Source organism: Dermacentor andersoni, chromosome 1 (assembly GCF_023375885.2).
Source record: "Dermacentor andersoni chromosome 1, qqDerAnde1_hic_scaffold, whole genome shotgun sequence".
NCBI classification, from domain to species: Eukaryota; Metazoa; Arthropoda; class Arachnida; order Ixodida; family Ixodidae; genus Dermacentor; species Dermacentor andersoni.
Window position 1 is genome coordinate 218,388,064 of NC_092814.1, and position 13,099 is coordinate 218,401,162.

The following is a 13,099-nucleotide window of genomic DNA, read 5'->3' on the forward strand; positions in this document are numbered from 1 at the left end:
GAAAAGCGCTCCTGTTTTCTGGAAGAAAATTGGAAAGCAAAACTTTTTAAGCAATAGAAGATTGCCATTAAGCAATGTATGGACCACTAGTAAACTGAAAACCGTATTGGTATTTAGGACAACTTTGCTATTTCTCCAGCTTCATAGGGGGAAAAGCAGTTGGTCCTTTTCAATGGACATTCTGTTGATAAAAGATATTTTCCATACCTTTGTATGTGAACTGAGTTATCAGAGCTGGCATACTAATTTGGTGTTTCCTTTTATAAGAGTAGAGCATACTGCGCATCTTGATTTCTATGTACACTGGTCAGCCAAAGTATACAGACCACAGGGTCGTCGAAAAAACAGAATTTCATCGTAATTAACACGCATAAACAGAAACTGACAAGTGCACTAGACAAATCGTAATGCCAAGTTTAGACTGCAGTCTTTAATTTCAGTTGCATTCGCAGACAGAGGAGAAATTGAGTTTTATCACGCAATACCTGGTCCGTATACTTTTGCTTATGGGTGTACCTAAGTTACCAATACTAGCAACAGTCTTGTTGCATAATCTGAGTAATCTTCTGAGCATGTGCACCACCGTGTTATAGTTTTTTTTTTTTAATTTGTACGCATAAAGGTTTGTTAAATTTTCTAATATTTGATAGTTGATTCAATACATTTTTTTTTTCTTGATTTGATACAAAATTTAGTGTTTGGTTTCACACACCTCTGCTATTGTCCCGTTTTTGTGCTGTTTCTTTGCATGGTATCATGTCACCCTCTAACTCGAAGGTCTCAAAGGCAGGCAATCAGGCAGCACGCATAGCGTAATGGTCTCTGTGATCTATACTGTGACATTTTGGTCGGAGAAGTGTAAAAAGGCTTCATCAACTTGTAAAGCAAAGGAGGTGATGTGTCAGGTTGCTGCGCGTTACGGCTATGGCTGCGCATGGTTGTCAATGTGGCTGAAAGCATGCAACCTACATGCCTTGTTTTAGGGGTAATCTACTGCGTGAAAAAAGACTGGACGAGCTTGGAGGGCATGGCATCGTGCACTGTCTTCCCACGTGTTTAGTGCTCGATGCTGCATAATCTTGAGTTTCAAAGGCATGTTGAAGCGAAAGGCAGGTGAAGCATTTGTTGCCGGTGCTTTTCATGATTGCATCATCCCACCGCAGGTGACATTATCAGCCGTGGCGGTTAGGAGTGGACTTCACTTCGTACCACCGATGTGAATATATCATCGACTCGGCATGAAGCTATCTTTTGTCGCTGACTCAAATTTTAAAAAGAAGAATTCTCATACAGATTTGCCTTTTCTGATTTCTCGATAACGTTGACAATTTTGCAGCCCCTACTGTGTAAGAAAAACTCATCAGCGACTGTACTTATTTCCATAAAAGATAAATTTTCAATATAACAAAGCAAATTTCCAATTTTACTGACTTCGTTATATGTAGGTTTAACCGTATCTTCGAAATTGAGTTTGTAAGAGTACGGTGCAAGTTTGTCAACGCATTGCTGCGTGGACATACACTTGCCCGCGACCGGGGGTGCTATTCTGCGTACTGTCAAATTTTCCAATGCTGCCAGTTTGAGGAAGTGACAAGATGGCAAAATCAACAATGTGGTGGAATTTCGCAATGTCCAGAATACCGCTCCTAGTCAGTTCATATCTCAACCATTGTCATGCTGTGTCTATAGACACACAAAACTTCAGTCAACGCATACACAAAATATTTATTCCCTGGCCACATAGCAGAAGTCGACCACGCTGCATTAGCTGAATAATCGCTTTTCTTTACAACGGTCATTGTTCCAGTGCTTCCCTCACTGAATTGACGCCCTCACCAGTGCAGACATAGAGGGTTGAGTTGGCACCATTTGAAGCTGCTTGAAAAAGTCACTCGGGACCAGGTCGCTGTTTAACATGTTACTATGCTGCTGTAGCGTAAATGAACAAACATTCGACACACAGAACTTGCACGAGAAACCGCTAATGCAAATTCTATAACAATGTTTTGGCTTGTCGTGCCCTGCATTTTGGGAGCAGTCAGTAACTAGGCTTTGCTATCAATTTCGAGGAGGTGCTGGCAACATGGTCAACCATGTTGGTGATGTATCAAAACAAAATCATTGCTCTTAAACTGCCCAAGACAGTGTCCGCATGCGGTCGTGTGTGCAAAGTCCAAAGTGAGGTGTCCAAGATTTTGGTCATGCTATACCGTATTTACTCGATTCTAAGCACCCCCTTTTTTTCACGATCGCAATGCCCAAAGCGAGGGGGGGGGGCTTAGATTCCAAAAATCTAGAATGACCCCCCCCTCCCCCTCCCTCATTTCGCTGCGACATCATGACGAGATGGGTGCGAGAAATAACATTTTATTTTGCAAACATCCAAAAGAAAAATCGGTGCACACAGTGTACAAACCGCTTGTGTAGGATGCTCAGTCACTATCACTGCCACTCGAGTTCGTCGCACCGCTTGAACCGCTGCTCTCGGTATCCCACAGCAGGTCGTCTTCCGTTCCGTCGAAGTTGTTTGTGATCGAGCACGTAAATGATTTGACCACAACGTCCACTTGGACCCTCTTCCACGCGTCCGAAATCCACTGCGATGGTTGATGGGGACGCTTTCTGCAGCTTTCCCGTCAGCGTTTTCTTCCGGTCAGGGTTTCGCACCCACCCTTCGTACTCCTGTCGGAGATTGGCTTTGAAGGGCATGTTGACTGAAACGCCGAGGGGTTGCAGCACTGGCGTCATGCCATCCGAAATCACAACCACGTCGTTATTGATGTTCCGAAGCTTTGTCTTTACTTACGGGGTCGGATGGCCGCGAAACGCGTCCAACAGAAGCATCGACCGCGTGCCTGCAGGTCCGCCGAGCAATGATTCCAGAGTGAGCAAGCGCGTTTGGCGGCCTTGGCTACGCGCTCTTCCTAACAAATAAGGGGGTGCTTAGATTCGCAGGCAAACTTTTTTTCCTAACTTTTTCGCGACAATAGAGGGGGGTGCTTAGAATCGCGAAAATACGGTACATTGTCTTTGGGGCCAGTGGCAGTACTGTGAAGCTGTTCGAATTATCCGTTGGCAACTGTGTATGCCCAGACAAAGCTCACTTTTTTGAAGAAGCATATAGTTGCGATTTTATGAGTGAAAGTTGTATCATATATCATACACCGTGCAGTTATGGGTATACAGTCAACATCCAATTTTCCGGACTCCCTAGGTGCCACAAAAACATTAGGAAAAAATGAGTGCATGTTTTTTACTGCTCCCAAGGTCTCAAATTGCCACAGGCACGTCCTAAATAGCTCTGAAGGTCTGCCAGTACACTTAAATGGTGTATTGGTGCTTGTATTGTGACAAGAGGCGGTGTATGCGCGTGTGTATAATTCAGGAATGCATACTGTGCCCCTTGACAGTGGCCCCTTTCTGTTCTTGGTATGCTTGACCATGTAACACCGTTTTATTGCGGCGAAGCTGACTTTTGAGAACTGGCATTGTGCAACGCTTGACCCATACTGTGTACTTTCCGTGCTTTGAAGCAGTCCGTGAGGATGACAATGGTGGAACCAGCATCATTGCTGACAGCAGTGAAATCTTTCAATGAAAAACATGGTACTGAACAGCATGAAGCTTCGTGGTGAACGTCAAAGCAGCTAGGCCTAGCATCGCTGTTGTGGCTGCCAGTGGATGGTGTGCAAGAGCACTGGTTTGATGCTACAAGATAAACAAAATGGCAGCAGTGGTGGCTTTTATTGCTGTTTCAGACCTGCAGTCGCAGCAAAAAGTCAGGAAAATCGGATGGTGAAGGGTTGCACCACCCTAAATTTCAGATGTCCTTCAGAACAATGCCGTCTTCCTCTTGCTCCGAGTACTCTTTGTTACTGTGGTTGTCTTTGGCTCTCAGAACACAGCAGGCACTGTGGTGTATTTATTGTAAACAATAAGGGCATTTTCACTCTGTATAGTATATTCAAAACAATAACAGTGCTAAGAAACAGTATACTAGCCTGTATATATTGCCACCAAATTTGTTCCCTCACAGGGACACCAGCTTCTGCTCTCCTACAGAAAACCCATAACTGCATGCTGTATCATATATGATGAAAAATGCATTTTATTTATAGACTTTTTGCATATTGTGTGATGAGCTTCAACACGAAATTGTTTCATTACATTTGGGCAAATGTTGACAAAAATGTGCAAGTCGAGATTATAAACTGCAGCAGAATATATTGTGCCTCAATTCCTTTCTTTAGTCTTGAAATCTGAGCCAACCATATGACGTTTTGGCACTGTATACACTAAAGGTGCGTTTTTGCAAGTTCCTGACAAAGTGAACATCTGAGTTTGGTACTTTTTTAACCTTTCCGACCTCGAATTTTACCCAGAGGTCCCACACCGTGTAGGCATATTCTAGTATGTACATTTATACCGAAGTAAAGTTCCTTCATTTTTAAAAGGCAATACCTTCACATTGCGATGCAGTAAACTCGGAACCATGCAAGCCTTACATATAATGTAACAGGTAGGGCAATTTTAAGACAGTGTTGGTGTTAAAATCATGCAAAGGTGTTTTCCGTACTTACTCCATTCTAACGCACCCTTGATTGCAATGCGCACCAAGTTTTCACAGCCAGGTATGATAAATCCAATGCCCTTATTCACTCGTGAGTTTTTGATGGTAAGAGAGAGAGCTAATTTGTTCTCACTTGGAAAAAGAACTTAGGTATTTTATCCGAATCACAATAGACCAGACTCAGGACATCTGATCTTTTGAACTATATATCACATTTTAGATACATTTTTTATATATCTTCTATACCATGTATAATGCTAGCATACTATCCACTCATGCTTGGAGGGAAAGGCAACAGGACACAAGGAGAAGACAAAAATGCCCACTTCTGGTAGCTGGGCATGGTTTTGTCCTTTGTCCTGGTGTTCATATCACTTGTTTTCTACAGAACAACTAAAATCCTGTATTTACTTATCTTTATTCAATTTTGTGCACCATGTACACATCTTGTCAACATATAGGTAATATGCTGGGTGCCTGGGCATAGAGGCATCAACGGTAATTTAATATGCTTGTCGATCATATTGCCACATCCATCACAATAAAGTTGAGCAACTCTACCATAGCTGTCCCTGCCACAGATTTGAAGCCTTTCCTACAATAGAAACTGAGGAGCTATTGTAAACATACGTGAGACACTGCAACACTTAATAAACCCTATGTTATTAGAGAGCTTTAGCGTGTCTGGTATTTTAGTATACACAAAGGCATTTGCGTAACAGTATTGGATATCGTATGCTAGTAGCAACGCCTTGTGACACAATGCCTTAGACATGTTTTTTGTGTTCCTTTAGTTTTGCATCGAAACAAGATTTAAGGAGGCAACTTGTTCATGATTATGCCACTGCCAAAGTTTACATCAGCGGTGAAGTAGAATACACTTGGTAATTGTAATAATAGCTCTGTGTTTGTCTGGTTGAGCCCTGTGCCACCAGGTGGTGTCACCAATCTGGCTGCTCATGTTTACCCTCTGCTAACCAGGTAATCCGTAAACGATGCAAGTATACCAGACATGCTAAAACTCCGTTAGGCCAGACTTTGGAAATAGGGCACCTATAACAGAAGTAAAAAACAGGTTATTTTCTGTCCTTATAGAATAGGCCATGTGTATGGCACACACTTATACCTGTTGACCAGATCTTTTACTCTGAGGCAGTGAATACAGAAACCACTCATTCCTATCCCATGCACCGTAAGTTCCACAACAAGGCAGTACCAATTGCCAATAAAGTGATGGCTGAGCACAAGGCTCGATCTGCCTGTGCCTAGCACCATCCTCCTCCTCTTCTCTCAGCACTGTTTAACCTTCATTGCCAAAGTGCTTCATGAATATTAAAAACTTTGCTGTCAGTAGACTCTATATGCTACTGCAACATACACCAAAAGCTCTCCCTGCATGCATTGTGGCAAAGTAGCAACGATGAAAGAGGCCACGTGGAAGAGCATACATAGCTGTTGCCTGTACAATGTGCAGGTTATAGCAATAAATGCCTGAATATTCTTTGTTTATGTTTCAGATGCACCACCAAAAGCTAAAAGAGCTAATAAGAAGGGAAGTGGCATTGTAGCTGGGAAGCCTCGCATGCTGAAGAGACACCACAACCAGCGAAGTGGTCAATCAAAAAAGGGGCCAGCAGCACTGAAGGACAAGGGTGATGGAGAGGAACAGCAGGGAGATAAGAAGGCAAAGAAGCACAAACTGTCAGACTTTGAGGTGATGATGCAGCGGCGCAAGAAGCGCAAGAAGTTGAAAGAAAAGGTTAAGGAGAAGCGGTTGCGCTCACAGAAGGTGGCCAAGCTTCGGGCTCAACAGAAGCAAGATGTGCCTTTTAAGAAGGTGAAACACAAAAGAAGCCGTTAAAGGACAGATATGTATTGCAAGGGTGGCTGTACATTACACTGATGGAAATGTATAGGAAAATAAAATTGCTGGCCAGTCCTGATTAAATTCGGGAGGGACAGTAAGAGTGGCTTTTGATCAGTGAAGTGACGTTTGACTTGCTGAATTGAAGTTTATTGCAGACTACTTACAGGAAGGGGGGGAGCAGAGGCTAAAGGCTACACAGCCTGACAAATAGTTCAATAACATCCTGTTGAGCATTGCCAAAGACTGTGCTGTGGAACTTCGGCATTTGGACGGCAAATTACCTTTGTCTCTTTGGTGCTTAGACTAGTAGTTTCTTCATCTAGGGCATGCAAAAGTAAGTTTTGAATTTCATTTGTTAGCGAGCTTGCAATGCAATCTGACAAAGCAATGGTAAGAAAAGTTAGACCAGTTCACCCTTGAAATAAATTGGCTTTGATGCGAGTGTAAAAAATGCATTTTGTTAAGCAGCAACTTTTTTGGTGCACCTTCACAAATACAAATCTGTAGACATGAAGTCTTCTACACAAGCTACTCCTTACAGCGAAAGTTGTGTGCGTGATTTTTCTGTGATGCAGTGTTCCTGTTCGATAGGCACATTAAAGAACCCCAGCTGGTCAAAATTAATCCAAAATTGCCCACTGCGGCATGCCTCATAAATCATATGGTGGTTTTGTCACGTAAAACCTCAGAATTAAATTTGAGGTGCTGTCAGTCATGTGCAGTCACTCTCATTCAAAATCTCTTCCACTAAGAAATACCAGCTCCCACTCACATTCATACTTGTGTTTCCTCATGCTCATTGGCACTCGCTTCCATATGTACTAACATCACTCACTCCCTTCATTATTCAGTCATACTCGCACTCAACATTGTCAAACGAATAGGAGTGAATACTCATGTGAGCATGCAGATTTTGGTCACATGGAAATTTATTAACTATACTAATCTAGACCTCGCTGTATTTGTGGATTTTGGTCTGCAAAGTTATGCGGTGGCACAGTGGCGATGGCATTCTGCATCTAAGCATGTGGTTGTTGGTTCAATTCCCAGCCATCATGGCCACAGCCATCATGGCCACATTCAATATAAAAACGCTCGTGTTTTTGGTTAAGTTCATATTAACCCCAGGTTGTAAAAATTAATCCAGAGACCCCCCCACCACAGTGTCTCAGCTGTGTGTTGCTTTGGGATGTTAAGCCCCGTAATCTGAATCACAAACCTCACACATTCATAACTCTGCACCAAAGACAGATACTGTAGCACTGTACACTGCATCTGTTGGACCAGCTGAAGCGGACAAATGGGAAATGCAAATTTAACATTGCAGAATTCCCCAAAAGCTGGGAGCCTTCGAGCATTTATTAAGATAACTTAATGGCCATATTTGATGTCTCTCTTCTATCTTCGTCTTCCCTACCCACCGTGGTTGCTCAGTGGCTATGGTGTTGGGCTGCTGAGCACGAGGTCGCGGGATCGAATCCCGGCCATGGCGGCCGCATTTCGATGGGGGTGAAATGCGAAAACACCCGTGGGTACTTAGATTTAGGTGCATGTTAAAGAATCCCAGGTGGTCGAAATTTCCGGAGTCCCTCACTACGGCGTGCCTCATAATCAGAAATTGATTTTGGCACGTAAAATGCCATAATTTAATTTTTTTTTAAATCTTCCTCTTCCCTTCCTTGACAGCCTTGTTATCTGTCTTGATCTGCTTCCATTCCTGACCATAGAATCTTATATCCTCCCCGCCTTCTGTCTTCATCCCTCCATGGATGGTACTGAATAATGTTTGGGATGGAAGCTTCTTATTCCTTCCCTCATGGCCCTTTGTAATAAACAGTTTTCAGGAACTTTTCTTGCATGGCTGTTTTGGTAACAAGATATGGGCCTGAGAATGATGTCCGAATCAAAGCCCTTTTACACCAAAATCACATCTCCAAGAGTTATATCCGGTATCTTGGACTGAGGCTGTTCGTCTTCAAAGCTCCTTTTCATAGCATGGTGGTATCTTCGTTGTTGCTCTGTAGACAGAGGCATATGCCGGTGTGTAACCTTGTCTATAATCCCTATTTCCTTATCGGCTGCAAGCCACACAGATATACCCAAAGCGGCGAAATGGGAGCTGCATACTAGGAACAGTTATGATGTCAAACAGCCACTTCTAACGTACACTTCCAGCTGCCTTTAAAGTCAGGGTAGAGAGTCAAGAATGTCTTAGGTTACGTATGACTCTCTCTGCAAGAGCATTGGCATCTGGATGGTATGGGGTGAGAAAACAGTTTGACGCCCCATTGCTGGGCCCAAGCACGAAGCTTGTCGCTACGAAAAGTCTGACCATTGTCGGCGACCACAACTTTGTTCCTAAATATATCTCTTTCAAGAAGCAAAATGACTTGAATGTCATTCATGTTCATGTCTTTCTTGCCAGGCTTAGCAGCCACAAATCTAGTGCATTCATCTATTGCCATCAGAAATGCTTGACTCTTTCATACCCTTTCCTCTTTTTTTTTAAGTTCGGCGAAGTCAAGGTGAACGATATTAAATGGGGGTGTCTGAGTAGGTTGGCAAGACCACGAGGTTTCGTCAAGCTCTGAATTTTGCCTTGCGTATTTGGAACTTATTGCAAGTTTTGATGTACCTAGCCACATCGGTTTTCGTGTTTCTCCAAATAAATTTTTCTGTCAGTTTTCGGTGGGTCCTCCAAAAGCCGTCGTGCCCACCTCACTCACGACTACTATGGTATAGATGCAGTATGGTTGAAACACAGGTCTTGGGTACGTACACCTGGCCTCGTCCATTCTTCACTTCTAACTCTTGTGTTCCCTCCCATAAGGTGACCATGTTTATGCTTTCAGTGCTTGCTGCTTAGGATGCGTGAAGTCTTCACAGCGCATCAGCATCCTGATTATTTATTCCAGGGCAATGCAGCACTTCGAAGTTGAATTGCTGGACCTCGCTGATCCATTGGGCCACCCTTCTTTTAGGCAGAGCTAGTTGAAGTGTGTGAAGGCTTGATTGTCAGTGTAAAGTTTAAAAGTGTGCCCTTCCAAGTAGCGCTTGAAATATCAGAGCCATGTCTACTGCAAGGACCTCTTTGTCTGTAGTTGCGCAGTTAACCTATGCTTTTAAAAGTGTGTAGGAGTAGTAGCCAATCACTTGTTGCCTTCTGCTGAGTTTTCACATGTCTCGATAAAGAACAGTGCCATTTCCATAATGTGAAGCATCAGTATACAATTCGAAAGTCTGGGCAATGTGAGTGTGGGGCCTGATGAAATGGTCCGAACGAGTTCAACATAGCAATGTTACAATGTTTGTATTCTTTGGACCATATAAAAGGAACACCTTTCTAGGTTAAAGCTGTCTGGCATCTTGTCTTGTAGTCTTGTAGGCATCTTGTAGCCTTTAATGAACACTCGGAAGCGTCCTGCAAGTCCTAAGAATACTTGGAGAGAGTGCATGTCGTATGGTTTGACAAGTTGCGAGATGAGCTCTTCGTTCTTCCATCGAAAACCCTGCCGAGGAAAACAGCCTTCTGCCAAAAGAACTCTCTTTTCTTGATATTAGTTTTCAGCCTTGCTTGAGTGCTTCAAGAACTTCCAATACATGGTCATCCCTTGTTCTCGAGTACATGATTATATCGCCAACGTAGACATTGCAGGACTTTCCTATACAGTCTTTTAGAACCAAATTCATCATTTTTTGGAACCAGGCTCCAGAATTTTTCCACCCGGCCTATTGTACTCGTATATGTCACAGTGTAACGGCGTGGCATCATGTAAGCTGTCATCCCGCACGTTTAGTATTGGAGATTAAATGCTGTGAACTTCATTTCTCCTTTAATGGGACCTGCCAGTATCTTTTACCTAGCTCCATTCTTAAGAAATGTTCACAGCCACCCATCTCATAGATGATTTCGTCTATGCGTGGCATTGGAAAAGGGAACTGTTACGTTTGCTTGTTAATTAATTGGTAGTCCGTGCATCAGCAGAGTGATCCGTCTTCCTTGGGTACAGTGGCTATTGGTGAAGCAAATAGTGAAGTTGATGGTGTAATAATGCAAAAATCGATCATTCCTTAAAGCTCTTGTTTAAGCCAGAACTTTTTCTTTTGACTTAAGGTATATGGCTTTTTTCTCACAACGGATACATCTCTCAACTTAAATGGAACTTCTATAGCAGTTGTAGGTGGCGGATATGTCCCTACACATATTAATTCTGGAAAGTGAGATGCATCAGCTTCAGAACATGACACACTTTTTGTTTTCTCAATGGCTGTTCCATTTCTACTTCATCTGTAGCGATCACATCATTCCACAATATATTAATCTTTAAAAGCTTCATATCTGGTCTTAAGAGAAAATCAAACTCAACCCCAGACAATAACAAATATTTTGTTGCGATCTTCTGGTTTCTAAACTGGACCTTTCTGCCTGTCCATCGTTCCAACTCCTGCGAGGCTCCGTCATAACTGTAGACTTGAGTTGACTTTCCAGTGGTAATGTTTGCCTCGTCTACAATTCATTTGTGAGACTGATATGTCAGTGTTTACTAGCGCTGTCATTTTCTGCCCATTTATGAGCATAGGGGCAAAAAGAATGTTTGTCTTAACAAGAAATATACTCTGGTTTTTTTTTATAGCTTCATCGTCATTGCAATGTGACAGCCGGTGCTTTTTAAAAAAGTAATTCAAAAGACTCTCACCTAGGAGTACATGTTGCTGGGCTAGTCGGTTCATATTGCTCAGTAGACCATAAGTATTCATGATCGCTTAGCGCAAACAAGGAAGGATAGCACTCCCACCTTGTCCCCTTCCGTCATTCCTTGTTTGTTCTAAGTGATCGTAAATATTTATGGTCTACTGAGCAATATGACCCTCATCTCTCTGGTTATAAGTGATCGCCTTGTCCCACAAGTCAAGTGAATTTCCTCTAAAAGCAAACGGAAAGCTCTCCTTCCATACTTTCCACAGCTACTTCTTGTGCTCTGAGATGCGAAGGTCAAACCATTTTTTAGCATTTCCTCCAAGGTACTTCCACATCTGAAACATGCGACCAGTATTAATGCACCAGTTGTGTTCGCAAGTGTGCCCATAGTAGTCTAGCCATGTAGTGGCGCTACGCGAAACACAGTTGAATGGCTCAGGTTGCACTCATAATTCAACTCTTCTCTAGTCCACAAGAGCAGCTATAAGAGCTTCCTGCTGCTGAGTTTGTTATATTTGTATTGCGGCGAGCTTGGCATATGCATCTGAGAGATTAATGGGAGATGAAGTCGCACTTACGGTTGCATTGCAGTTAGCAGGAAGACCGTGACTTGTCCAAAGGGCAAGATCACGTAATTTCACATTGATTCTTGCAGCACCTTTAGCGATGACGTCGAGCAAAGTTGGTGTGGTCATCTCACCTTGTGCACAAGCGAAGTCCTCCCCATATGGCTTGTAGCCTGTGACAACTGGCTGGTCTCGTCGCTGTGTCACATAGAATGTCACCCACATGTCCAAGTCCGTATCCGACTGTGCCAAAATGTAGAATTCCCCGAAAGCTGGGAGCCTTCGAGCATTTATAAAGATAACTTAATCATCATATTCGGTCTCTCTCTTCTATGTTTCTTTTCTTCCCTTCCTTGACAGCCTTGTTATACATCTTAATCTTCATCTGCTTCCGTTCCTGACCAGAGAATCTTGTAAACGTTTACATAAAATCGTTACAATGCTTATGAGGGCTTCGCAAATGTCCTACTTGCAGATTAGTTGTATATTTTATAGTGGTGTGTAATGCATCAATTTTGTACAATTTATGTCTTAACCAGGACTCTGCATATATTCAAAATTCTTAATATATGTGTATTTGATTTGACAATTGACTCTTCAAAGTTGTCAGATATTCTTTCTGTTTGAATATTATACGGGACTGTAAGAACTGTTGTAGTCACATGTGTGTCTCTTTTATTTATTCTGTCCTTTGTGTGAACAGTATAGTGCAATAAACAGAATGATGTCTACAGGGAGAGAGCGATGCAAACTTGTCTGAATGTTCTGGTGCAGACGATCCAGTTCCTGAACCAACACATGGAGGACGTCACTTATTCGCAATAGTTTCCAACTGTTAAATATAAGCACATCTTGACTTCAGCAGCCTACAAATTTGCAATCTCTATTTAGACAAAGCAATTTATTATTTGGCCAATCTCAACCTGTTTGGATTCCTTCAAAACTATGCATGGTGCTGTAGTGTTGCCCTATGCTCCTTCGAGAAGCACTGCACTCTATGACATGCATGTGGGATTGTGCTGTTAATTTTTTTTATTACTGTCATTGTCATCGTGTACCAGATATGATCATACTTTCCTTTGTTTCTCATTTACTAACTTCTCAGTTGACTTGAAATCTATTTAACGGCATTGCATGTCTCAATGTATAAACAAGTCTTTTGTTGCTGAACAGATTCCTCGGAACTTTACGTTTCACTTTTTCAGAAATTGGGAATGTTCTATATTCAAAGGTCGTTTTCTTGAATATTCGTATTTCTTTAGAAAATTTTGCTACTCGAGCAGCCTTAGTTTCAACCCCTTTAAGGGACTGGCAACAGATTTTTAAGGACCCAGTTTTTTATGGTGCAACAAAGCGCTTATCCTGCTAAGTGTTTATACCTGCAGCAGTTACTTCCA

At 42.5% G+C, this 13,099-nt stretch overlaps 1 protein-coding gene across 1 annotated transcript in view; it reads left to right on the plus strand.

Annotated features, from left to right (window-relative positions):
- The window catches only part of ppan (Brix domain-containing protein peter pan), a 49,021-nt gene extending 42,465 nt beyond the window's left edge, over positions 1-6,556 (plus strand). Inside the window, exon 8 of the mRNA XM_050196391.3 lies at positions 6,088-6,556. Coding sequence (XP_050052348.2) covers positions 6,088-6,431 — 344 coding nt within the window. The 3' untranslated portion in view covers positions 6,432-6,556. The remainder of the gene's footprint in view (positions 1-6,087) is intronic.
- The last annotated feature ends 6,543 nt before the right edge of the window (positions 6,557-13,099 follow it).